The sequence below is a fragment of the Porites lutea genome, chromosome 3 (assembly GCF_958299795.1).
Source record: "Porites lutea chromosome 3, jaPorLute2.1, whole genome shotgun sequence".
NCBI classification, from domain to species: Eukaryota; Metazoa; Cnidaria; class Anthozoa; order Scleractinia; family Poritidae; genus Porites; species Porites lutea.
The window spans coordinates 4,639,077-4,666,638 of record NC_133203.1 but is presented as its reverse complement, the minus strand read 5'-3'; the positions used below and the strand labels follow the sequence as shown (position 1 = coordinate 4,666,638).

General features: G+C 38.8%; 4 protein-coding genes across 4 annotated transcripts; 2 read left to right on the top strand and 2 right to left on the bottom strand.

The window, feature by feature from the left end:
* Window positions 1–910: 910 nt before the first annotated feature.
* Window positions 911–17,106, top strand: LOC140929291 (ATP-dependent translocase ABCB1-like). Its single transcript, XM_073379096.1, has 9 exons — window positions 911–982; window positions 1,733–1,921; window positions 2,023–2,123; window positions 2,726–2,866; window positions 2,973–3,117; window positions 3,767–3,964; window positions 14,847–15,059; window positions 15,575–15,706; window positions 16,899–17,106. The coding sequence occupies exons 1-9, from the start codon at window positions 941–943 to the stop codon at window positions 17,100–17,102; spliced, it is 1,365 nt and encodes a 454-aa protein (XP_073235197.1). The 5' UTR covers window positions 911–940; the 3' UTR covers window positions 17,103–17,106.
* Window positions 6,663–7,886, bottom strand: LOC140929902 (melanocortin receptor 4-like). Its single transcript, XM_073379596.1, has one exon. It carries the CDS (start codon window positions 7,884–7,886, stop codon window positions 6,951–6,953), a length of 936 nt encoding a protein of 311 aa, XP_073235697.1. The 3' UTR covers window positions 6,663–6,950.
* A 148-nt stretch (window positions 17,107–17,254) lies between the features above and the next one.
* Window positions 17,255–21,192, bottom strand: LOC140929290 (protein canopy 4-like). Its single transcript, XM_073379094.1, has 6 exons — window positions 20,848–21,192; window positions 19,928–20,027; window positions 19,226–19,320; window positions 18,152–18,279; window positions 17,688–17,805; window positions 17,255–17,388 (listed from the first exon to the last, which is right to left on the bottom strand). Exons 1-6 carry the CDS (start codon window positions 21,146–21,148, stop codon window positions 17,288–17,290), a joined length of 843 nt encoding a protein of 280 aa, XP_073235195.1. The 5' UTR covers window positions 21,149–21,192; the 3' UTR covers window positions 17,255–17,287.
* A 1,261-nt stretch (window positions 21,193–22,453) lies between these two features.
* LOC140929289 (protein canopy 4-like) lies at window positions 22,454–26,781 on the top strand. Its single transcript, XM_073379093.1, has 6 exons — window positions 22,454–22,660; window positions 23,099–23,225; window positions 23,744–23,838; window positions 24,266–24,390; window positions 25,894–26,011; window positions 26,424–26,781. The coding sequence occupies exons 1-6, from the start codon at window positions 22,486–22,488 to the stop codon at window positions 26,543–26,545; spliced, it is 762 nt and encodes a 253-aa protein (XP_073235194.1). The 5' UTR covers window positions 22,454–22,485; the 3' UTR covers window positions 26,546–26,781.
* The last annotated feature ends 781 nt before the right edge of the window (window positions 26,782–27,562 follow it).

Sequence of the window (27,562 nt, the reverse complement as noted above, 5' to 3'; positions counted from 1 at the left end):
GGGCGATGATGCCTGGTATCGGTACCAGAGGTGTTGGGTCAATGGTGCCTGGTAAATTGGAAAATGAGCTTGGGGCAATGGTTCCTGGCGCAGTAGGCGGAGTTACAGAAGCTGTATTCTCTGAAGTAGTTGAGGCAAGTTTAGGGACAATGATACCTGGTGCTGATACCGGAGGCTTAGGGGCAATAGTGTCTGGTAAGGCAGAAGGCCTTGTTGGAGCAGTGCTACATGGCACAGAAGGCCGAGGTGTTGGATCTGTGATTCCTGTTGCAGTGAGTGTAGGTATTGGTGCCATTGCTCCTGGCGCAATGAGCAGAGGTACCGGAGCTTTGTTGTCTCAAACAGTTGGTGGAGGTTTAGGGGCTATTATGCCTGGTGTGGTGAATGTAGTCCCTGGATCAATGGTTTCTGGCAATGTTGGAGAAGGTCATAGAGCTGTGTTACCTGGACTGATAGGCACAGGTGATGGGAGGATGGTTCCAGGTCCAGTGAGTGGAGGGCTTGGAATGGTGGTACCTGGTGCAGGGGGCAATGGTGGCGCTGGACGGATAGTTCCAGGTATGGTAACTGGAGGTATAGGATCAATGGTAGCTGGTTCTGTTGGTGGCTCAGGAAACATTCCAAATGCAAATCTTCTGGTAAGAGCCCATGTTAGGGCCATTGAAATAGTCTTGATGTACCGAACACTCAGCGGAAAAAAATGTGTTATTACAAAGAACGGTTCTCTTTTATTTATTTTTGCACAGACAGAAACTTTTTTCTAAAAGACTAATCTAGGACAAGGGATTTAGTGTCCTCTTTTCTTCTGATTCATTAATTGGTTGCCTGAGAAAACGTCGGTAGTTTCAAGAAAACAGCATGAAATCATACTAACATGTATTCCCCAAAAATCTTTTTAACTTAGTTGTTAGCAGATCCGCAGAAGCAAGCTGATCACCTCATGGAGCAAGTAGAAAAAGACGTGGAAGCAGCTCTTCAAAATGTAAGCTCTCTCTTAAATGTTCATTCGCATTTTTTCTTATATAACAGCAGCGTCCTATCTGTTGTACCAGACGATTCGAGTTTATATTTATATTTACTTATGTTCGCCAATTCTTGGCAGTGTCACCGCAACAGCGCGTGTCACTAATTACTGCGAGACGCAACAATCTCATCCATGAAAGATACGCTTTGCGATCAGTGCGTGGGTCCCACAGAATTTATGTTGGCAGAGGTTGTGAGACGGGGCCGGGCCTACGGTTTATCGTTCTTATCCGAGAGGACTAGAAAGTCTAACCATTTGCAAGTCTAACTTAGAAAGTCTAACCATTTATAAAGGCAGCACTTTCTCCTCAGTTATTTAAAGACCCTGAGTGTTGGCTGGCCGGGGTAAGAACCAGCGGCTTCCCGCTCGGCAGACCGTTCTTATGCAATTGAACGTGGTTTCAATCGTCGTGCTACCGCTGTGCCGAACTTAATTCATAAATTATAAATACATTTTAAAGTTTGCTAAACCATTTCTTTAGTTTTGTGTTCTGTTTTCGGCAACAGCCGTTCTATTCGACTGAATTAAATTCGACGTCTGAAACCAAGTCGTGCTAGTGTCGTGCTGCAGTAGAGCTACAGTCGAGCGAGCTTAGCACGGCAGTAGCACGACGTTTGAAACAGGCCTGAGTTAACTGGGCGGCGGTTTAAATTTAGATTCCTACTGTTATTACTTATTGGTTAACTAATATTTTCTGTGCGCTTCTAGTCCATTGGCAAATACCTGGGTACCAAAGTACAGGAAACCATATCCAGCGTGTCCACCCTAGGCATGGCACTTTACAATGGATGGAAGATGACTCTAGTTGTGCTTGCTGGCTTGCCAATCATTGGTGTTGCGAATCGCATCCAACATAATGAAATCGATGCTACAGTGGAACCAGAAGGAGTGGAAGCAGTATGTACCTTAGACTAACAGATCAAGAGCTATGCCTAAGACATATTTGCTATAAATATATTTTTCTTAGTTTTTGTGCATTTTTTTTCGTCACATTTCAGCTTATGAAAACCAGCTTTAAAAAGCTGGAGACTATTTCAGCTCTTGGAGTGGAAAATAAGTTTGCCAAGAAGTACAAAGACGCGATCTTTGAACAGTACAAGTAAGATGGTTATTTCATTGATGATTATTTTATTGCTGATTTTTTGAATCTTTCTTGCGTTCAAAAAGTTACAGCCCGTTCTAGACAACGTCTCAAATTGGCATACCGCGTAGTAGAACTAGAGGCGGAAGATTAGACTTTCTTAAAGACCTTTTTTTTCCTGGTTGGTTAGACTTCATCGCTCGCTCGATCGCTGCACGACCTCATGCATTGAAGCTCGCTTCGCTCACTTTTAAGAACTTCTGTAAGGTTGACTTGTTGCAAGTCTAGCGAAAGGTGAGAACCCTATTTATGTGGAGCATACCCAAACAGAATCTTGAAGTTGGATCGTACCCTTGTGAAGTGAAAGCCATTACCCTGACTAAAAGACCTACACTTTAACGTAAGTATGTGAGATTGGCCATCGGCATGGGCTTCAGATAAAGAAAAGACCAAAAAGGTATCAGATTTATGGGTATTAGAAGAAAGAATTAAAGTGAGGAGAAAATAAAACACTTTTGCAGTCCATTTTCCTACCGAGAGAATAAGCTTTTTTATCGCTACACTTTCAGACTACTTACTTAACTCTGCCTAAAACTTATCATTTAATCCTTCTCCAACAGGCGCACGCTTAAGAAAATCATTGCGAGTGGTTTTGCCTTTGCGCTTGGACAAGCGATGGTTTTCTTTATTTACGCAGGCGCACTGAGATTCGGCTGCTATCTTATTACCATAGGGGATATGACACCTATTCAAGTTCTCGGGTAAGTTATGTATTTAATTCTATCAAAACTGACCTTCCACCATTAAGGGTCGTTAAACCCTATGTTATGGTATATTTTACATTCCATACATACTTTTTTGTTGCAGGGTTTTGATGACTGTGCTGTTCGGTTCTTATGCCACGGCGAGTTCACGAGCGCCTACGCATGCTTCTGAAAACAATGAAGATTCACTCAACAGACTCCTTGATGACCAGGCAACGGAAGTAAAAAATCTGGTGGGGGACAAGCTGGTGAGCATGGAGCATTTTGTCTTTCAGGAAAAAAGGAAAGAACTGTATTATAGTGTCGAGGTCGCTAGCACACAAAGTACACTAATTGGGGACACCTAACTACAATTACTTATCTAATAGTGAATAAAATAATCTAATAATCAATAAAATATGAAATGTATGTCCACACGTAAAATCAGTTATTAGTTGTTACATAAAAAACAATCTTTACAAGTGCTGTCCAGCAGGCTTGTGAATTTAACAAGTTTAAAACACTTTTTGAAAATGTCTAATGATTCAGACGATCGATAGATATATCGAGTTCGGACCAACTAACAAGGCCTAGGTAGGTGAGGCTATGTTTGCCAAAAGCAACAGTCCGAAATCTAGGTATGATTAAATCATGATTTCTAAGATGATTCTGAGAATTTGTAACAACGAATAAGTCCGCAATGTAGGGAGGCGCCAGGCCATTTTTGACTTTGTATATTAAGATTGCAATGGCTTGAAGTCGCCGACTATGAAGCGTTGGTAGAAAAAAAAGGAAATTACAAAACAAGTCTCATGTTAAGAGATGAAAGTGGGTATCTTTTTGGTGTTGTGGGCGGATGCAATCACCAAAATTTGAAATGAATTTTTGTTCTCTAAACGTGATTTTTTATTTTCACAGAATGATGTTAAAGGTAGTTTGGACTTCAAAAACGTGGAGTTCCCGGACCCTCTTGTCCAGGGCAAGCCATTGTTAAGCCAACTAAACGCGAAAATGAGTGAGGGACAAACATTGGCACTTGTGCCGCTGGATAACGAAACGTTAAATCCTCTGGAATTGTTGGTAGAACGTTTCTTTGAACCCACTCGAGGTGCACTGGTAAGTAACGGTCTTTCAGTTGTAAATGTACAACAGTCTGTTACCAGAGATTTTAATCCGAGATTATAATTATCATCATCATCATCATCATCATCATCATCATCATCATCATCATCATCATCATCATCACTATTACCATTTTGTTTACTTCTTCATCGCCTTGCGTAAGGATCAGTTTGCCGTTTCATATTTTTCTACAAGTTGTTATTGTACTGATCCAGGTTTACAACTGGGAGATCCTGCACCACTCATTGGTTTGTCGCCGTGGACTTGCTGATCAATCAATAATCAATCAATCAATAATTTATTTAACCACGTAATCGTCTAAGAGCACAAGTGCTCGTTCTAAATACGAACGTGCATTAAGAGCGGCCGTCCGTAAATATCGCCTGGGAGTATGCAAAATGAAAAAACGAAAATCTCCAAACTTTGTCAGAATATAGGTCTAGGCAAACTATTTCTAGAAAAACAACTTTTAGTTCCATTGGATTTTTATTTTACGCGTACAGCGACCGAGTCGGTTCGGAGGCTCTCAGATCAGTTTTCACAGGCTCAAGACCATATGTTACTTAAAAATCGTCTAAAAATTAAAGAAGTAACAAACTCTGCCTCTGAAAATCTTAATAGAAAGAACACAACTTAACCAATAGTTTCGATGTGAAATTTTCCTATTCGACAGGAAATCTAATTTTTTTTCGGATTTTTAATAATTGCACTTATTTTACTGATTTTTGACAGACATAAAATTGGCAAATTTCAGACACAAAAATCACTACTTGGTATACGGCTTTGAGCCATAACTTACATACCAATGAAAAGAGCAAGGTGTCTTCCTCAAATAAATGCAATAAAATTTTTTGGCAATCTTGCAGAGAAAATTTTTGAACGCCAAACAAAAGCGACCCTTGAGTTCAAAACACGCCATTTTGTCACGACATTCGAAGATGGTTAAATCAATAAAAATGTTCTATTGGCCAGATTTCTCCAAAGCTCTTTGCTATTGAGTAATAGTGATTAGACTCGACTTATTTGCATTTCTTTTGCCTAATTATTTCACTTACAATGCGCCCGTTGGCAGTCGAAAGCCTAATTTTAACCAGCGGTAAATGTTTGACATCATTCGGATCACATGTTTCAAAGCTTACTACCAATTGCATTCATGCACATAAAAGAACAAACTTACCGACGTTAGCTTACATAGCGATGTATAAAGACTAAATTTAATAGTTATCTCTTAGGAAATGAAGACGTTTTGGAAATATACAACCGGCTATTGCGGTCTCCTCACATCACCGTACTTGCTCGGAACGGGAAGGAGAATGCGTTACTCACTTTTGTGCTAGGGTTAGTCAGTTAATTATGCGAGTTCGCAAGCCCAAAGTTGAATACAAATTAACTCTACAGAAAAAACCCAAGGGAGCACCTGGACGAATTATTATATAAACAATTGTAAATAACTTAACAAGGATCAATTAAAACACGCGAGTAATAATTGCTAGCAATAAAACCACAAGAGAGATACCGTTTTAAAAACTTTATTAAAAACAATGACAAAAAGAGTCAAATACACAGCGATTTGTAACGAATGGAAATTAATTAATCCTCTTCTTCGTTCTCCTCTTTAGAAGTGGAATAGAAATTGGTTTCCAACGTCTTCGCGTTTTTGTGTGTAACTGCTCCACAATCGTGACACCGACGAAAGCCCTCTTTCATGTAATTTCTCCCCTCGGGAATGTGGTGGTGGTAGTGGTGGTGGTGGAGGAAAAACAATAGAAATGTGGTGGCGGTGGTGGTGGTGGTGGTGGTGGTGGTTAACCCTTGGGCGAAATAAGGAAAAAAAGGGTAGAGGAAGAGGAGAAAAAAAGTGTCATCTCCCTTTGCCTTTGCCTCGCCCCAGTTCTCCTCTTTTTTGCAATTCAACATCTTGACGTTGGCTGGTAGCGTAGAGGCCTTCATTAACGCGCGGATAACTAAAAGATTTGCTAGAGTCGTCACGAGAGAAAATACAAAGTTTAAAACACAGAAGGCGAACAATGAGAGAATTGGTAACAAAAAATCCAGTATTCGAATGCAGTACTGTTCAGCCATGGTTTAACTTGCTAGATTATATAGATGAAGTTTTCCTTTTCGATGAAATATCTATATTGATTACATCTCCGTTTATTAGCTACCTTTCATATAAGCCATCCGCTGTGACACGTCATATAGCCGGTTCATTAACTAAAACCTTAGACTCAATGTTTATAGGTAGAGTGCAAACAGAAATTCAGTCTGATCGTTGATATAAATTTTAAGGGTTGAAATACTGAGCAACATTGTAGAAAACAGGGCCAATTCAGAAAATAAGGGGAAAGTTTTGCGACGTTAGTATTGAAAACAAAACAATTAAACACCGCAATATATAGTCCGTTTTCATCAAGTTCCAATTACCTCGCTGTCCTTAATTGACATGTGAGCTGTTCCTTACTAAGTAGAACTTCTTCTTTAGTTGACAACGCACGGTGTAAGCTTGAAAGGGCGAGTTATTGTCTCTTTAATAATTCATCCAACCAGCAAATGATGTACACATAACACTGATAATGATGGATTTTATTTAATTCTATGCTTTTATTTATAGTTATAAGGAATCTTATAAGTTTTTATTTAGCATTATTTTGGCAGTTCAAGGTGTCGCCGACGAGGCGTTTGAGTCTTCAAAGTCGAAAAGGTTTCTAAAAAAAGGACTGCAACCTAATATTTCGGGCTCTTCTCGTCCTTCTCCTTCTTTCTTTAAACTCAGCTGGCGACTCACGACAATGTTTCCAGCTAAATTTCATTTCGTTGAAGTTACAGAAGGAATTAAGATCAAAGGTGTCTTTTTGTTTCTCCTTTCAGAGAGCCCAATTCCGATGTTCCAAAGTCCATTATATTTTCTGAGGTAATTTCGTTTCGTAAAAGTTCGCATTACATTTTTTACTTAAAACTGTCTTGAGATTAAGGTCTTTCCCTACGTCATATTCTCGTTCATGCGAAGAATTTTCTTTACTGTATTTTTTACAATTTGTCGAATCTCTCGGTACCGCCAGCAATAAACAATAGGATTTAATGATGAATTTAGAAAAATCAAGAATCCCGACGCGTAATAAGCTACGAGAAACGAAATTTCAGAAGTATTTGTCATGTGCAATATTATACAAGGAAAAGAAGGAAAATAACAAGCTAAAAAAACTACTGCGACAAATAAACTATTATAGGCGGACTTCCTTTGTCGGTGTGCCTCTCTTGTTTGGGCATTTTGAAGCTGATTTTGACCGTAAATTTTATTCTGGTGATATTTGACAACTTTGTAAACACGAACATATACCACGGTAGTTAGAACATATCCTGTAAGGGAAATAACCGCGACTACCATTTCATTGCTTTGCGGAAGGAAAATGAATACCAGGGCAGTAATACAAGTTGTTGACCATAAAGACATCAATACTATAGTGACACGTTTGGACGTGACAAGTGCTTGATATCGCAGATGGAGCGAAACAGCGAGAAGTCTGTCGACTGCAATGGTCGTGAGAGTTAGGAAAGATGCAGCGCAGAGAAAAAACATGAAAAAACCGTTCAAATTTATAACTGATGGACAGAATGACGTTAAGTTGTAGTCTTCTTTTGATGCTGTCTTCAGTATCACGGCATAAGTAATCCCGACCATTAGCTGCGACACCAATCCCACCGCAAGATCAGAGAAAGCCAGACTAAGGAACAGCTTCTTCTCGTTGGCTGGTATTGATGAAGCTTTGAATAAGGCGCGAATTAGTAAAAGATTTCCAAGACTTGTCACGAGAGAAAACGCCAAGTTTGAAACACAAAGAGAAAAGAAGAAAGTTCTCCTATAACGGACAAGATGTAGAAGACCTTCCAACTTTCGATTGCAGTACTGTTCAGCCATTTTTTATCTTGCCGGTTGTTTTTCAAGCATTTTTTTCTTCATTAGCAACCCTTCCTTGTTCCGTTTTCAAAATAGCCGACTTACTTTGACGCTCGATGTTAATGTAGACGGTTTGATTAAACGCAGTGTGTATTGTTTGTAGGGTACAGGGTAATAAGGTCGTTTATTAACATAAGTAATGAAAACAAAACGTTTAAAATGTGCAACACATGGTTGGCTTTCATCAGGTTCCAATTACCTCTGTTTATAACTGAGATGCGACTACTTTCAAGCTGGGAGAGATGTGCTTGTTTAATCTAGATTTGCTCGTTTAACAATAGAAGGTTAAATCATTCTAAAAAGTTGAAACAGATGTTAAATTTTTCAAACTGAAAGCTTGCGTCAGATGGTTTTAAAGTTTAAAAAATAATAGAATTGAAAAAATCCGTCATTACTTTATTATGTTTCAAAAATTTAGCTATTCGGTTAAATGAAGACAAAAAACTCAGAAGGCACTGAAAAAAGAAAAAAAAAACCCTTTCAGTTGAAACTTTTATTTATTTACTTATTTGGCTTCGCCTAACTAGAATACAATCTTTATACATGAATACCTAAAAATTATTAGGCAGGGAGACCACTACAGCCTAACCAATTACAGTGGATCCCTCGTTGATTAAAAAACAAAACAAAACAATCGCTGAAAAAAAAAAGAATAACTAAAGCTACTGATATATAAACAAGAAAATCAAAAGGAAACAAAACTAGAAGTAGCACGTCGACGGGCACAGGAGAGTCCTCGCTATGTTGCACCTGGGACTCATTGTTCTCCAGGTTCTGATGTCGTCAACGTCGTACAGGTCCAGCACCTTAATGTAATATTGAAGTAGTAAACGCTTAAATGAGGCTAGAGGGATGTGACTTGTGCGTAACTCAGCGGGCAGAACATTCCATGTGCGGCACGCGCGTATGAAAAATGAGCGTTGATAAGTAACAGTTCTACTTATAGCATTGCTGCTCGATGACCTGGTAGATCTCGTTGATTGTCTAGTTGCAGACAGAGCTTCACTATCTATGAAAACTAAGTTATTAACAGCTTTATAGAAAAAGACTTTATCCAAAAAATTCATGCCAGTATGAGATAGGTAACAGATTTGTTAGTTGGAGACGGGTCTTATAGGTTACATCGCAACGGAAGGGAAGCTTCAAAATTAGTTTTGTTGCACGGCGCTGCACGTTTTCAACTCGTTTTAGCAAGCCGATGGACTGTGGCGACCATTGGGTTGCATAGCCGAGATGGCACCGAACGATAGAAAGATAAAGTGTACCACGCGTTTGGGTGCTTTGGATGTACCTAGAAGCTCGGCGCGCAAAGTCAAGGAGTTTCTTGGCTTTCGCACACTGTTCAGTCACTTTTTTGTCCGAGGTAAGACTGCTTGACACCCACACACCAAGGTCTTTCTCCGTATCGCAAGATTCCAAAGGCGTTTCGTTGATATTATAGGTGGGCTGTATAGGTGATTTTTTGCGGGTGATACACTGGTATTTACTCTTGGACTGATTAAATATGAGCCCAGATAATTCGGACCAACTGACAAGATCGTTAAGATCTGATTGCAAGGCATTACAGTCCGTGATGGAATCGATGCTCTTGAAAATCTTGGTACCCAGAGCCTTAGATCGTTTCTCATGTCATATTCTCGTCCATGCGAAATATTTTCAGGCAAATCAAGAATAGCGAGGTAAATTGACCTACGAGGACTGAAATTTCAGAAGTGTTTGTCAAATACAATATTGTACTAGGCAAAAAAGGAGGATTACAAACTAGAAAAACAACATATACAAATAAAGTATTATAAGGCGACTTTCTTTGTCGAAGTGCCTCCCTTGTTTGCGCAATTTGAAGACGATTCAGAGTATATATCTGGTTCTGATGATATTTGACGACTTTGTAAATACGAGCATATGCCACGGTTGTCAGAACACAGCCTACGAGGGCAATTCCCACAGCTACCATTTCAATGCCTTTTGGAAGAGAAATGTATATAAAGGCGAGGATGCAACTTATTATCCATACAGACACTAACACTATCATAACACGTTTGGAAGTGTCAAGCTCCTGGTACCGCAGATGGAGCGAAACAGCGAGAAGTCTATCAAATGCAATGACACTGACATTCACAAAAGATGCATTGGCGAGAAGATACGTGAAGTAAGAAAGCACGTTTAAAACTGTTGGGTAGAAGGTGGCTAAATTGCCTCCACTCGATGCCTTCTTAAATATCAAGGCACTGATAATAGCCTTCATTAGCTGCGAACACAGTCCCACTGCAAGATCAGAGAAAGCCAGACTTAGGAACAGCCGTTCTTGACGGTGGCTGGTATCGTAGAAGCCTTCGTTAACTCGCGGATAACTAAAAGATTTTCAAAAGTAGCCACGAGAGAAATTACAAAGTTTAAAACACAGAAAGCAAAGAAGAAACTTCTCCTTTGGCTAACAAGTTGTACCAAAAAATCCAGCATTCGAGCGCAGTACTGTTCAGCTATGTTTTAAATTGTAATATTATATCGATAGCTACCTTTTATAACAGCCATCTGCTGTGACACGTTATATAGCCGGTTTGTTGCCGAACCTTAACCCCAAGGTTAATAAGGAGAGTGCAAACAGAAATTCTTATTGTTGGTATAAATTTTAATAGGGCTCAAACACCAATTCGATTGTAGACAAAGCCACCCAGGAAAGATCGGAAAGGTTTTGCGAGCTAAGTTTTGAAAGCAAAGCAATTTTTTGTCTTTACACTAGGCTGTTAAGTAAGACGTAAGAGCTGCTAAGTTTTACTTAACCAAAAATGCCTGTGTGAAGGCTTAAGTAAAATCTCAAGTAACTTTACTTTGTATCTCATTAAAGTCGGAAAGTTGAAACGATTCTTTGCTTTGAGAAAGGCGAAGCATGTCAATCAATCTTAATTATGTTGCGTGGGAAAATAGCCTTAAGTAAAACCGAAGTAAAAAAGAAATGTTGTGTTTGAAGCTTTCTTTTACTTGAAGAATTTAAAATTTACTTGTCTCGAAATATTTCTTAGCTTATTTAGGCTCTAGTGTAAAGACCACTCTAAATAGAGAGGAGAAGTGTGACGTCGTGTTGCCATAGTAGCAAAATTTTTGGATCACAACAGTAGGGAGCTTAAGCGACGACGATGGCGACGGCGAAAAAGCAAATAAGTTTAGATGGCAAAACAACAACTTTGCACGTGCATCACGCTTGTTTGTACATTTCTTAGCCGTCGTAGTACGACTACGACGTGAAACTTCCTACTTTCACGCGTCCGCTTTATAAACTAGGTGAAAACAGCACAATTTTTTTTATTTTTCTAAACTTAAATACGGTCTTTTCGGATTAAACCGCAGAAAATTTTAGCCGACATTTGACAAATTAATTGAAACTGAACGAGATCGATGAAGTCTGAAACAGTTTTAAGTGACGTTTTTGGGTTTGTTGTCATCCATAAAAGAGGAAAATCCTCACCCTGGGGCAGGCTTGTCTCTTTTAGAAGTTAGTTTACGATAAAAGCGGTAGCTGAGTTTCAGGCATGGTTTCACTGGTAAAGACTATAAACATGAATTTTTCCTTTCGATGAAATATCTACATTAATTCCGTTCTCGGTTAATTAGTTACCTTTCGTAACAGTCATCTGCTGTTACACGTTATATAGATGGTTCTGATTAACTAAAGACTAAGACTGTATGTTTATAGGTAGAGTGCAAACAAAAATTCAGTCTTATTGTTGGAATGAATTTTAAGGGTTGAAAGATCGAATGGTTGTAGACAAGATCAATCGGGGGAAGGGGAAAACAAGGGGAAGGTTTTGTGACGTAAGTATTGAAAGCAAAACAATTAAACACCGTAATACATTGTATATAGTCCTTTTCCATTAATTTCCAATTATGTCTCTGTCCATAATAGAGATGTGAGGAACCGCTTGTTTAATTGAAAACGATCGGTATAAAGATAGAACTTTGAATTATGTAAAAAGTTGAAAGGGCGAGTTTTTTGTCGTAATTCATCCGACCAGCAAATGATTCACACATTATAAAATAATAATGGATTTTGTTCAATTCTAGTCTTTTATTTAAACTTTTAAGCGATCGGACGCAAGCGTTTAGTTTGAAAAATTTAGCACCTGTTCCTTAGTTGAAGGTGATGTAAGTGAGGCTTTTGAGACTTCAAAGCCGGTGAGGTCAGAGGCCGGCAAGATCAGAGAAAGCCAGACTTAGAAACAGCTTCTTGACGGTGGCTGGTATCGTTGAGTTCTTCATTAAGGCACGGATGACTAAAAGATTTCCTAGAGTCGCCACGAGGGAAAATGCAAAGTTTAAAACACAGAAACAAAGGGAGAAACTTCTCCTGTGGGAAACCAGTTTAACAGAATAATCCAGAAATCGACTGCAGTTCTGTTCAGCCATTGTTGAACTTGTTACATTATATACATGTACTTGACGTGGATAAAACTGATATCTACATTAATTACCGCCTCGGTTTATTAGCTACTTTTCACATCGGCCATCTGCTGTGGCGCGTTATAAAGCCTTAGAATTGATGTTATAGGTCAAGTGTAAACAGAAATTCAGTGTTATCAGAAACTCATATGAGTTTCTGGTGTTATGGTTGGTATAAATCACCGAATCAAATTGTATAAAACAAGGGCAACCCAGAAAACAATGGAAGGGGAAAGGTTTGCGACACAAGTATTGCAAACAAAACAATTAAATGTCATGAAAGATATTAATCATCGTGGATAATGTGTATAAAGAGTTTTTGGTATGATCCTTTCCATGAAGTTCCAATTACCTCTCTGTCCGTAATTGGCATGTGAGCTGTTGCCCGCTGAGAAGAACCGTTTGTTTAATTGCAAATGCGCGGTGTAGAAAATAGAACTTTTATTCATTCTAAAACGTTGAAAAGGCGAGTTTTTCCTCAAAATCAGTTTAACTGTCCAGCGAAATTTTTGAAACACTATAAAATACAGATGGATTTTGTTTAGTTCTATTCTTTTATTTAAACTTTTAAGGAATTTGACGCAAGGTTTCAGTTTTGAAAAGTTTAGCACCCAATTCGTAGTTGACGGATATGTCCGCTCAGCAAGTCTTTTTAGTCTTCCAAGCTGGTGAAAATCTACAAATACAATAATAATATCTAATATAAAAAAATTAAATATATAATCTAAATCTATGTACACATGAATATAAAAAATTATAAAAATTACAAAGAAATATAAAAAATATAAAAATTACAGCTGAATTGATCTTAGCTTAGACTTAAAAATATTAACATTATCGACCAGCTTGACATCTTCTGGAAGTTTATTCCATAGTTGAGCGCGAGTTTATTCTATAGTTGAGCGATATTTTTGCTGCGGAGCGACCGAAGGGAGCGAGCAGCAACATAATCAGGAATTAAAGGAAATATATAAGGGGCGACGAATTCTCAAATTCATCACTTTTTACCACAATGCATTGCATTTAACCACACTTTTTACCACAATACATTGCATTTAACCAGAGTGCATTGCGCCACGAACAACTCAAATAAAAACATGGGGAAGTTCGGTGGGTGAGAGAATGCATCGTTCGCCGGTTCTGACTTAGAGTTTTCTTTCTGGCAAATTTTCTACAGCACGGTTAGAGGTCTTACCAAATTTTAAGACACGCAGGAGTCTTTCAGATGAGTACGATGGTTAACTTGGGGATTGGATTTCAATTAAAGAGCCTTTGACTCGTCCAAGTGTTAAACCTGACGAGAAGATGAGCATTTGCTCATCGACTCCGCAACACGGGGGGATATACAAATTCCAGCTTGCTAGAAGGTGATGTGAAAGTGAGAAAATGTCATGCAGTGCTATTCTTAAGAAACTGTTTGAGCCGAAAGTGGATGTGATTTTGACCATTCGCTTCAAAATAACAGCGGAAATCGAGATAACAAAACATATGTTTTGTGTCCTACTTTGCAGACGAGGACGTGTATCGGCGTTTTGAAAAGCATAATTATGTTTTTTCTTTCATTCATTACCATGGAATGTGCGTTTACATTGTTTTTTCACTGTTAATAGCTCGGTTAATGCGGCTGGCGATCATCTTGCCGGCGGAAGTTTCATGGAAAAGGAATAAATTAAAAGACTTTTCCTGGGGATTACGTAATCAGCCTCTGTGTTGCAGTGGTTAGGTGCATTTGCGTCGAGCCGAAGGTGCAGGGTTCGAGTCCCACCGAATTCTTTATTCCTTCTTTCTTTTTTTTCCGTTTTTTGTGTCGTTGTTTTCTATAAATATGTAGCTAAATAACTGTTACTTAATAAAGTGCAACAAACAGCAAGAAAAGTATTTTGTTTCCAGAGAAAATATCGTGCACCATATATTAAATGTATTGATAAACAATCTGAATTTCTATTATTTCCTACAATTTACTGTGGGAAAACCAGAGTTGTAACTACTTGATCATTTTCTAAACAACGTGCCCACGAGTTCTTTCTATAGACTGACAGTAATTATTCTAGTACTTTCCAACATGTCAATAGGACATTCAATGTCATTTTCGATTCTTTTAAGTCCCACTGCCTAACTGATGCCAGTATCAACAGAATGTGCCGCAGCATTACTATCTCTTAGATACCCTAGTATATGTCTTTGGTTGCTGCTCTTGCAGAGCTAGCCCCGGTTGTTTAAACGTGCTATCCAGAGGATCACTATCTAGCAAGAGAAGTCTTACGAAAACCCATTGCGTTTACCACTGAATAGAGATTAATCAAATGGATAGCGTCATCCACCTTTTCAACAACTGGGGCCTGTTGTTTCGCTCATAAAACCAACCGTTTCTTTGTTTTCTTCTTGGCTGCTTCAGCTCCCTGGGTCACCTCTCCACTATTTCTGTTTGCAACTTTCCTTATGAAACATGAAACGCTGTAAACATCACTTTTTCAATTTCTTTTGCAGTTTCTTGATGGAACAGACATCCGCGGACTGGACCTTTCTTGGTTGCGCGCGCAATATGCTGTAGTATCCCATCGATGTTTCCTGCCACAGTATAGCATTGCTGAGAACATAAGTTATGGTAACGAAAAAAGAGCATGCGCAGTAACCAGGAGGGAAATTGAAGACGCTGCCTATTCAGCCTACGCGCACGAATTTATCATGGAACTACCGAAGGTGAGTCGCGTTTTTCACGTGCGCAGGTTACCACTGAGTCATATGATGCAGTTTGCACGTTTTCGATAAGATCTGCACTTAGTAGTACCGCAGCGATACACGGCGATGCCTTTTATATTTTAGTGATGTGTTTTTTTTGGTATATAAGGTCTGAAACGTGCCCCACAAAATATAGAGCGCAAGTATTAGGGCGGTGCACGCCAGAGAAGAGTAAAAAAACAATTCTCTAGGGCGCGTCTCATTATTTTTGCGCGCCCTCAGAACTACCATCTGCGCAAAACAGAATAAAGAAGACTTTCAAATAATCAATCATTTTACTGCCAGTACAAAACTTAACTTTTTCATCGTTTTTTTTATACAATGCCTTTTTAAGTTCTTTCAAAGCTTTTGCGCCTTTCCCTTATTTCAATTTTAACCGTTATATTTTATGCAAACTCTTTTCAGTGTCTCTAGATATTTCCATCGTATTTCTCTCTATTAGCAAGCAATCATTTACCCCTTGCCTGATGTTGTAGGGTTATGACACTGTCCCCGATGAAGATCAAATCTCTTTAAATGAGAGTCAGAAAATGAGAATAGTCATAGCACGAGCGATAATCAGAGGATCACCGATTATAGTGCTTGATGAGTTAGAAGAAGAAAGTCAGGTAGGATAAATTATAAAGTTATCAATATATTCAAAGAAGACAGACTGCAAATTATCTTAGTTGCTAAAAAAATATATATCTACGTGTTACAACTGTTCATCAGTAGGATGCCTAAAATGCGTGCAATTCCACAATTGGTTTCGGCTCCATTAAATCCTATACCAACTGCAGAACATTTTAGGAGGAGCCACCCACCATGTGAGCACAGTCACGGACAATGTATAAGTTAGGAAAATAACGCAAAGTAAAATTATGACGTCAATAAACGAACTAAATGTACGCGTCAATTAAATAAATAATATCTTTCACTGATCGCAGGACCTTTTTAATGTTCGTCTTAATGTCCATTCCTGCGTTTGTCTATCTGCCTGGCATGTCTGTCTGTTAACCTCTGCCTTTTTTTTACAATAACTGAGCGGTTTATCGCGCGCTGATTGGTCTAAAGCTAGGGTCTATGAGTGTATGCACCATGGAAATGACGTAATGATTGCGCAATGCACGCTCTTGATTTCCCAAGAAACTTCACCGGGGTGGAGGTTTAAAATACTTAGGGCCTGTTTACATGGAGCTGGGGGACTCCAGATAGGTGAGGTAACATGCGGGGGGTCCCCCCACCTGTCATGTAAATGTGATCAAACTAAAATGACAGATTATATGGACAGGCGGGTTACCCCTCCAAATGGGGTTACCTCACACACCTGGGGTCCCCAACTTCCACGTAAACAGGCCCTTAATGTAATTATAAAAATCAAATACACAACAATTTTCCACGGTCCGCACTCCGACAAATTATAGAAATGACACCAAAATGTTCAAGGAAACCCCTCGCTAGTGACTCGTGGTCCTACTTGATTTTTAAACATTTTGACATCATTTCTGTGGCCGGTAGAAGAGTATATATAACATGGAAAATTGTTATCTGTTTGAAAAAAATATACATGACTTTTTTTCTCTTTACATCGCTGTTGATTATGAATTTAAGATCGGAGTCTGGTATGAGTGTTTTTCCAGCAAATAAACAAATAAGCTTTTGTAATATATGATCGTATAACATTTGGACCCACAACAGCCCCTTTCCGAGAAACTGAAGTTAAGAGGTTTGAGTCCCGTTGTAGATGTGATCTCATTTCTTTTATTACGGTGGTTATTTCTTTACATTGTAAAAAGAATATGCCTGACCCTGTCTCTACAGGCTGTAAATGATGCAACGCACATTCTCTGCCGCAACAGAACTTGTCTTATACTCACAAGACATCGACAAACTATTGAAGCTGCAGACCACATTGCTCTTATGTATCGTGGGCGCGTCATTGAACAAGGGACGCTTGAGGAACTTCAAAATCAAGGACGTTTATACCATTTACTAACAAGTTTACAAGATTTAGATGAAGATTAGCCTATTGCGATACTGAACTCTTTTGGATTTTATAACTGACAAACATTTTTGACTACCTGCCTACGAACTGTATGTATCTGTTCTCTTTCTACATTTCCTTGTTTATATATTTTTATGCATGGTTTTTATCACTTTTTTAAAATTATTTTATATATTTCCGTTTATTTTTCTAAGTTGTATCAAAATTACAGCTCCTCATGAGAAACACTTTTTGCTTCAGTCTTTGGCTTCTTTGGTCTCAATGCCCGAACCCTGTTGGATTTTGGCATCTCGACTTGAAGGCAATCTAAATGGGGAAAAAAAGGCATTTCGTTAATCAACTCACTCCATTTTAATTTCAATTGTTTCTGCTCTCACATGCAGCTTCGTATCCTGGCTTTCACTTTCACCACGTTACTATTTTTCATTAGATCTTTGAATGTTTTCTCCGTAAATCAGAAAAAATGTTTCTTGAAAAATGACTTTGATAGCCAAGCTAAAGCACTGGAGGCCTTAACAAACTACAGAAAAAATTTGAAGGCCTAATCCTTTCTGGGCAGTATCGCACGCTCTTCGGGGCATGGATGTGGAATTAGTGTAACTAACCTTGATTGTCGTCACGCAACACTCTTTTAGCACAGAGCCACTTAGTCAGATCACGTGATTGCGCTTTCATAAACCAATGGATGAGCAATTCTTGTGTTTCCACTAACATGTCATGACACTAGTAAGAAATGAGAACATGATTAAAATCCTTTTTGAATTTAGCAGATTAACAGGTCGTACTTCTTACCTAATCTTTTCCTAACCTTGCCTAAGGTAATAGTTCGTTATTCTTACCCGAAGTAAGGTTAATCCTTATCTAATTCGACTAATTCTGACTTATCGTGATCTTAACCCTTGCCTGTATCATGAAAGACAACTCCCCCACCGCGTATATACGTTTACACGTGATGTAGTTGTTATTTAGCAATGCAAAATATTCCTTTACAGACGGACGTCTTAAACTTGCTTTTTACTCCAAGGTATAACTTACATCTCCCACTAACCCCTCGTATAATTCTCTGTACCTGTTTTTTGAGCCGTCTTATTTCGCCAGTGGGATCATCTATATCTTCTTCGGGTGTCGCAAACATCCATTTCTGGATTTTCGATTCCTTGGTTACTTCTTCGATGTGTTCGCGGTAATAGCTTTTTGCTAGCATAACAAAAATACAGCACCCTATTAGCTTTCAACCGAGTACCGCCGTATTTATGCTAGAGAGCATATTAGACGTCTAGCGGGAGAGATAAAACGTCCTTAGCGGTGAGGAGGGAGGAGAGACGGCTCTGTTCGTAGGCTATAGAGGGTTAAGCCGTCCTTGACTGATTTAGAGGATCTAAAATTAATGACCTAATGGTCCTAAAATGAACGAAAATGACCTTCAAGGATCTACAGTCGGATGCAAGGGTCATTTTCAGTCAATGTGCTTCAAATAATCTCTCTCAGCCTGATTTCCCGTCGCTCTGAGGTCTCTCGAGGATGAGAGAATAGAGACCTTTAGATTCTAAGACGAGTACGACGTCGAGTACGAGATTTTCTCAATACTAAGTAGTGCTCGCGTGTGAACCAGCGTCATTTTGGCGGGAAAACGTGGTAGCCGTCGTCACTCTACTACGAATTTTGGCGATAATGTCGAAGTGGGCAAAACGAGTTATCAAATGTAGGAAGTTTTATCATTTTGCGATGGGGAAAGCACACTAAAGGTAACAGTGCTAACTTTTCTAGTGAAAAATGGTAAAGTGAAGCTTTCCGGGGAGTCTATATTTTAAGAATACGCAAAAAAAACTGTAAGTCAAATCTCGTACTCGTAGTCGTTCTCGTCCTTGAATCTAAAGGTCTCTAGTTACTGTCTCGTACCCATGCTTTTTTAAGAATTTTTGGCAACAGTTATGTTTTAGATGGTTTCCGCCGCACATCGAAAATACCCATGAACCCTTGCGCCACGACTGCCTCCGAAGAACCCAAAAAGGGCCTAGGCACGAGACAGGGAGGGAATTCAAACTCTATCTATTTTCGTCCTTTCGGTCAAATTGCTGATGGAAAAAGTTACTTCAAGTAGTACCAGAGACGGTGGAGCGGGAACAAATAAATTTAATCCTACCTCCTCGTTTGTATCTGAATGGATGCTTAGCCCTGATGTTGTATTTTTTCATAGAATCACAGAAGTCTTCAGTTACTTTCAGGATAACTATTTTTCTGCCAAAGACGAATATGATAAAGCAAGAAACGCCGTGTTAGAGTTGGTAAATGGGAGTTTAAACAAAGGGCATTTTTTTCCTAATTTTCTTTAAAAAAATATACGTCAGTCTTAGCTCAACTGAGGAAAAACTAGTTCAACAAACCCACTGAACACGCCCTCTTCCCTTGCATTCTCAACAAACCACGACACTCTGTTTTGCAAAGGAAACAAGCTGTATAACTCTTGACTTTTTCTCTCTGAAACAGCCCTCCTCCCCTCCCTGGGAAAGTTAGTACTTCTTAGAACAATTTAACCTTGCAGGAGACCATCATGAACTGAACAGTGCAGAGCAGTAACAGTAGATAACTGATAAGTTCTGATTTTGTAGGCAAACAACATTTGGCTGCAAGTCATTTGCTCCTTAAAGTCCATTTTTTTTTCTGTCACCTTTCTTGCTGACTATGACAAAACGTCGTGGTAGGGAGAGGTCTCTGACCAGATGAATTCTTCACTATAGCCAGCAAACCACAGGCATTGTTTTGGGCTTTCGTGAACTAGGGTAATGTTAGAGAGTAAGGTAGACAGAGTGGAATAATAACATTTCAACAATCAAGCATCACCTACTCTTTGTAATAAATTGGGCGTCCGTCGTTTTCTTGAGTTTTTCTGACCTTACCAATTGTTGTGAGCTTATTTTCGACTTCCACCGCCAAAAGCCTGCAAACTATGAAATATGCCGGATGTTATATCGTATTATGTGCAGAAGAGTTTATCATATGTATTAGTCATAGAGCAACGATATCAACCGGTTTCTTCAGTTTATGTTTTCCCTTCGGCTGATGGATGAGCAACCACCCGGGGAACTAGGCCGCTTTTCTACGGGGCCCCTTATAGATAACAATTTATTAAACAAGGTGGAATCAGTGGCTATAGCAATTGTCAATAGCCGCTGTAATAAAGTTGTACTCGGATTGAATCCCATATTAAAACAACAACAACAGCAGCAACTTTATTAAAGCCAGCAGAGGTGGAGGACTACACAACACCATAAACGCGGTAGACAATGCGGTAGGGAAAGGAAAGGAGGTTACCGGGGGTGGGATGAGAATAATTTTTCTTCACAGAGGCGACTGGAAGCTTTTGCCAAGTCACGTGAATCATGATATTCCGAAGCAGGTAATGCTAATTGACCAAGTAATATACACCAACCAAACTCTGTTACACTAACAGACTGGCAAAGAACACCATGTAAAACAAAAAAATCCTAATTGTAAGAATTGAATGGTTCGGGAAGTAGTCCATGCATTCATTCATTCAAAGTCATATTATAATTTTGATATGATCAGGAATTCCATTTACAACATTTATATAACTGATTGAATTATGCAAAGTATTGGAATATGCCACTGATTTTCTTTTATTTCTCTAAATGCTGTAATAAGTGTACTTAGAAAATTATTGCTTCACGTAAGTCGAACTGAAACTAGAATTAAATTTATTAATTAAACTGACGTAAAAGAAACATTTCAAGGGCATTTTCTTACCGTGACATTTTGTCGGAAGATGTTTCGTGGATTCTAAATCTTCCTCCTGACTGATGTCGATTTCTTCCTCATCGTCGTCCTCATCATCATCATCTTCGTCTTCACTTTCAGTTTGGTCTGCTTTTTTATCCCTTTTGCCATACTTTCTATTTCCATCACTAGTTTCGTTTCTTATTGAGTCTTTCTTCACCCTTATGCCATCAATTACCACAAATTCATCATCGACCATCAGTTCTGAGCAAATTACATCATTTACAAGTAAAACTATGAAGAAAGCGATGCCATATATCAACCTGTGCATTGCTGGTTCAGTGAGTCTCTTTAAATCCTCGATCCGTGAACTTGCTCTGTATGTCTCGGGTATTTTAAAGTTGAAACATGTATACCGCAGGAGATAACTGGTCCACAGTTATCAGTGATATAAAGTTTGCGCGTCAAACCATCAATCCACTTTTAAAAATAATAATGAAGATGTGATCAGTCAGGTCTTTCGTGGCAGAGTATCATTGTGTTACATAGCATAGTTAATCATGATAATTAATTTGTAATTTATGCAGTATCTGTTCATGGTAAACAGGGGCAATTACAAACTTCTGATTACAGTATATTACCCTGTATATTAAAAGCAAATTTTAGGCCCTGGACTCTTACTCATTATGGACATAATTTACAAAATAATTTGCCGATAATTTGAAAATATCAACCGCAGAATTATTAAAAAAAAACATATGTTTCTCTTAACTATCGCACAGAAGGAATTGTTTCAACTCCGCGGTTTGAATCGAAGCTGAATAAACAAAAAATTCTGACTCGACTCTCACAGGAAATATCTGAACGTCAAAGACCTAGAAATATCGGACAAAGTTAAGTCGAGTTCGATGAGTATAACGTGCTGCGGTTAATTTTTCTTGTTTAAAAATTTCTTAACAGGTTCATTGTTTCTTAGATATGGTTCAAAACTAAAGGAAAAGAAGAATAAAATGCTGCATACTTCGCTGAAAATTCCACGCTTTAACCACTGCCTTTTTCAACTTCAATGTATACCTAGGGGATCTCACACTGGAATACTGACCACACAAAATAAAAAAGCTTTCGCGGTAATCGTTTCTGCCAATCTCAAGTTTTGCGGGTGTCTGAAAACAGATGAATCCTTCAATAGGGATGTTTTTGAAGGTGTATAATGTAAGGTGTATGCGAGTTTAAACAAGCTAAGCCCAAGGAATCGATTTCACAGGTGCCTTTTCTAAATATTTACTGACTTAAAGGTCAACTGTGAAAGTTTCCTTAAAATTGGCCAAACTCTTTTTTCATTCCAAACGTCAAATTGATCGAAGAAAAGGCAGTTATTATAATTTTTATTTTTTCTTTTACATCATATGCTTTTTTGATGCGAATTTTTATTATCTCCAGTTTAATTAATACTTTAACAAATGTATTCAGAAGATCATAGTCTATTATTTGTTTAGCTGTTGTTTTATTCTTAGAACCTCAACTAAAACAGCCAATTGAGGAGTAACAAATGTTATCATCGCTGGGGAAAAATACGCTTGGAATAACTTAAAGTTATAACTCTGGAGAAAAATTGCCTTAACACTATTCATATTTTAACTTACCTCCTTCGACATTCCGCGTATTACTATGAAGTCAATGTGGATGTTATTAACTTTTCTCAGTCTGTACCAGTTAGTTATTTTACCTATCGTAACTTGTGTGGAAACAATAACTGTCGGTACTGACCCGAAAACGAAGAAAACGAATCCATACATAATGAAGTTTCACGAGGGAGCCGGGTCTAGGCCGACGAAATGCCAAGGTAAGCATACTTGTTTCCAATTTATTCGTATTAAATAAAACGGACAAGTTTGAAACAAAATTATTTGCCCAGAATTAGTACGCTTTACGAGTCAGCACTTTTCACAGAACGCTAGGGTTGAGAAAAAAAGTTTCAGTTTGAACTTTGAATAATGTATCTTTTATAGCAACATTTTCTTGCTGCCGCTATTTTAAGCAGTTTTAAGGATGCTTTACACAACAGCTGAGTTGTACAGTCTGCAAATAGCCTCTGGAGTGTGCAATTAAATACCGATCAATGTGCTTTTTCTCCACACTGTTCTAAACTTTAATTTTCTATCGCTTTTGTCATACTAGTAATATGTTTCAATACTTCGCCAATCTGTAAACGTATAAAAAAACTTTTAGCGTGGCTACAACTGAAAAAAGAAATGGTTCCTATATGATTGTTCCTTTACAGTTTGTCGCCTTATGGTGACAGAATTTCTTGAACGTATGAAGAAAACAGACCACCGTGAAGACATACCTCGAGGGTACATACTTGAAGACCTAGAGGACCACGAGAAGAATATTCATTACGAAAAATCGTAAGTTACACTGAAGTTATGACTTCTTTAATTTACAGTGTAGTTAAAAAAATTGTTTCATATACTGCAATCTGCACTTGAAACACCGTGGCTGCATTAAAGAGCGCTTTTATATCAAAAGCCTATATTTTCGTCTAAAGACAAGACACAAAAGCTGTGATTCTTAAAATTACCGTTCATTATGGCCTCAAAATATGACCACAGAAAAATGTGTTAACCGTACTAAAAAATTTTAAATAGCCTTTCCTTAGTCCTACAGCAAATAAATAAGGGAAAGGAATGATTTAAATAATACACAGCAATGCTCCCCATCTTCCAGACTCGCTGAATCTAGTAGCAATTAGTTGGCTATGTTACAAGCTTGGGCCAGAACAAATCCAGCCAGCGGTCAGGGCGGGACATGAACTTGGGAGCTCCGGATTGTAATTCCAGTGCTCCGACTGCTGCCTATCCTACCTTTCCAAGTCGATACAGCTGTCTAATGATGTTTCGTTGATGTTCCCCGATTATTTTTTTAGGGAACTGCGACTGATGGATGTACTTGACGATTTGTGCGACAGAATGAAACTTTACAGCGCAAGGGCTGGGCCAGAATTTCCTTATATTAAAGGAGGTATGACCTGAAGTCAGCAGTAAATAACTGAAAATTTTACGTTGTGACAGAATTTTGACTGCTGTGAGATCGGTGTTTTGTCCAATTCATTTGCATGCTTCCTTAGCAGCCTGGTACTGAACATTCCCATATTGCATCGGGATCTCAGTAACTGTTATAAGTGGTAAAAAAGGAGACTGTATATAACGAGCCCACCAGTTAAGAACACACCACGGTATAACGAATAATTTTCTTTCCCAGAGTTGCAGTAAATTTTATTGATCTCGAGATAACGTACTCCCATCTTGAAGAACACATTTTATCAATATTATCAATGGGTATCCTTGTATAAATAGCAAGAAATAGGCTGTTTTTTCCGCGCTGAATCGAGTGAGAGATTACTCGAAGGCGAGTGATATTTTTTACTAATATTTTATTATGATTTCAGCTAAGAGTCAGCTTCGCGAAGTAATGGATGATTTAACAAAGAGATCCAAAGTAAAACTTAATTATGAATTGCCAGATGACGTCATCGAGGACTACACTTATGAGATTGGAAGACTCAAATTTAAGGTGAGCAGCAAGCTAGACCTGGGGACGAGGTTGGGTGAACAGATTTCAAAATCTACTCTATCTTAACGGACACCTCTCTAAGACGAACATCTTGCTGAGGCAGTAGTCAGCAAGAATAAGTCTTATTTTCGTTGTTTTTTAAATCCCTCAAGTGACTCTTGACTCATGTTGCCTCCTATTCGTCATTTGCACATCTCCCGATCCCAAAATCCAAGTTGTTTGCAACTCCCCCCCCCCCCCCCCCCCAACAATGTGATTTCTCCTGGGTATAACATTCGTCGTAAGCGAAATTGAAAGCAGTGCTTATGCAAAATGTTGAAGGGGGAGCAAACGAGGTGTATTATTCGAGATCTGTGAAAACTGGAGCATTCGACGCATGGCAGTCGCTGACAAAGAAAAATTTGACGATGAGTTTTGTTCCGAGTTTAAATACGACATTTTCTAGTACCCAATGTTTACTGTATTATATACCACTCAACTCAGAGTATATGAGACACTTCGCTTAGTGAAAACAAAGCACTGTTTGAATTGGCTCGAATTGTAACAGACCTTCTTGTAAGTGTGTCATGTGATGGAACTTTGTATGCCGCTTAGTGAAAACAAAACACTGTTTGAACTGGCTCGAATTGTAACAGACCTTCTTGTAAGTGCGTCATGTGATGGAACTTTGTATGCACTGAACACCCCCCCCCCTCCTGCCTGTGATCAAGTTTTCTTGTATGGTATAGCACAAAGATAGCAGATAGCTATAAAAGACAAGAACACAATGAAGAGAAAGGAAAAGAGGGACTCCACCTTACCACTCTCTTCTTCAATACCTGTTGGCAGGCTACAACGAGATGATCGATTTTGCCATAAACGCATCGTTGAAAGAGACATGAAAACTTTCTGGTTTAGTAATTTATTATGATTTAAGAAAACAGAGCATTTAACGTGTTTACAGCAGTTTAAATGTAAAAGGATGGAGTGTTCTAAACTAGTTTTATGAAAGGGGCCCCATTTGTCAGTAGAAGCAGGGGCGGATCCAGGATTTATTTTAGGAGGGGGTGCACTCGTCTCTTGCTCTACTTCAACACCAATAAACCACATAGTTTTTTTTTGCAGAATACCAGTTGTATTAGAAAACCAGGTCATCTCAGGGTGGGGGGGGGGGGGGGGGTGCGCACCCCCTGCACCCTCTCCTAGGTCCGCCCCTGAGAAGGTATACGGAAGGGGTGTCTTTTCTGTCAAAACTGGTATATACAAGGGTATGGGGTTGGACCTCGGGGCGGAGCCTCTTCGTATAAAACTTCGGTCAGTACCCCTCGGGAGTTCCGAAGGACAAAATTCTCACTAAGTCACTAAAACAGAACCTCAAGAAGAGAATGACAACGGCTTTTGATCTTGCCGCTTTTTAGGCTTTCCATTATCAACCCCAGGGATTTCTATCAAGAGGCCACTTCTTCCCTTTCCGAGGGTAGTGGTTCGCCTGTATTCATCTGCATAATGTTTTTTTTAATTTAGTGTGTTCACATGCTTGAGATACATGAAGAGGACATAACACAGTGGTATTTTGGCGATCAAAAGGAGAATCTCCTGGACTGGCTATGCGTTGAACGAGTTTTGGACGAAAATGAACAAGGTAATTATAAAAAAGGGGGGAAATTCTTGGATGGCTGCAAGCCATCACTCAGTCATTCCCATCATCAGAGCTGCGATTCTTTTGGCCAGCGCCACAGGGGCAGGGGAAGCTAGGGGAAGAGGATGTCCTTCAGGATGGTCGATCCGTCAAGTAAGTGAGGACGCGGACGAAAATAACATGGCTAGCCAAGAGAAAACTAGGTTAGAGGTGGAAATAGCCTGCGAAAACAGCCTTCTTTCCTTGCTTCTTGTGAGGGGAGACGGCTGTACGGAAATAGCCTCTTTCTGGTTCCCTCTTTGGTTAGTCGGTCGCTCTCTCCAGATCTATCCAGACTGCTTCAAGTCTAACTCCCAATTTTCCCGCACACATATTAATCTCATCCAAATTGGCGTATATCTTGATTATTTTCTAGACTGCCTGAGTGCCTCGACGGAAATGCCAGCAGACTATTACTCGTTCATGCAAGATAACAATTCGTCTGAACCAGTCAAGCCAACAATTCCAGCGAGAGAAGAAAAACATTGGGATTTATAACTGTAGATCCAATAGAGGGGGCGTTGTCTTCATATCCAAACGATTGATTTTTGTTGCAAGCCGGACATGAAGATAGAAGATTCGACTGTGGCTGCCCAAGGTTTTAGAATGCAGGAAAGACAAAAAGAAGTAAAAAAAGACCAAAAGTGAAGGACAGCCGACGGGACTCTGGCAGTCCCCTTTCAATTAAATTTCTTTCTGAAGCATTGGTTAAAATTATTTTGAAATTAAATTTATTATAGAGGGACGTGTAGATCTCTCTGTAGCCCTCGTGTAGACGAGCCTTATCTCCCTCCACACCCTCCCTCAACCCCAGAACAAAAATTGGCGTGAGGAAAAGTCTTTTCCGTCTTCGGCCGTAAACTAGGTCACGTAATGGTTTTGTTGATAGGTTTCGAAAGATATATAAAGGAAACCGAAACCTCAAAATTGTTCAAACTATTATAGCTTCTACCAAATCAAGAATGTTGGCAGCTAGAATTCCTTCAGAAAAAAGAGCGTTAATTTTTGTAATTAATTAATTAACTAATTAATTTTTGATTTTCCGTATATCCTTATATACATGTACGCCACGATTAGCTATAGCTAGTTAACAGTACATAAATCACGCTTTAATAAATAAAGATGTAGTTAGTGATAGCGCGCCTACGTCTCCAACGTGGATACTATTTTTATTAGCTCAAGTGTACAGAATGCAACTATTTCGACTTTTTAAATTCACGTTTACATAGTCAAAACATGTTACTTTTCTTGTAGAACGAGACAAAATACTTTGTTTCGACCTATTTTGCTTCAAAACAAAGAAGAGTAAATTTCCTATTTTTGACCAACAACCATGGACTAACCCCTTTAGAAAAATGCAAAATTTCCGACTTTTTTAAATCCACGTTTTTATAGTCTAAGATGGCTAGTTTTCTACCTGCAAGGTCAAAAAACACTTTCTTTTGGCCTATTTTGCTGAAAAATAAAAAAGAATAAAATAAGTAATTTTTGACCAAAAACCATAGACTAACCCCT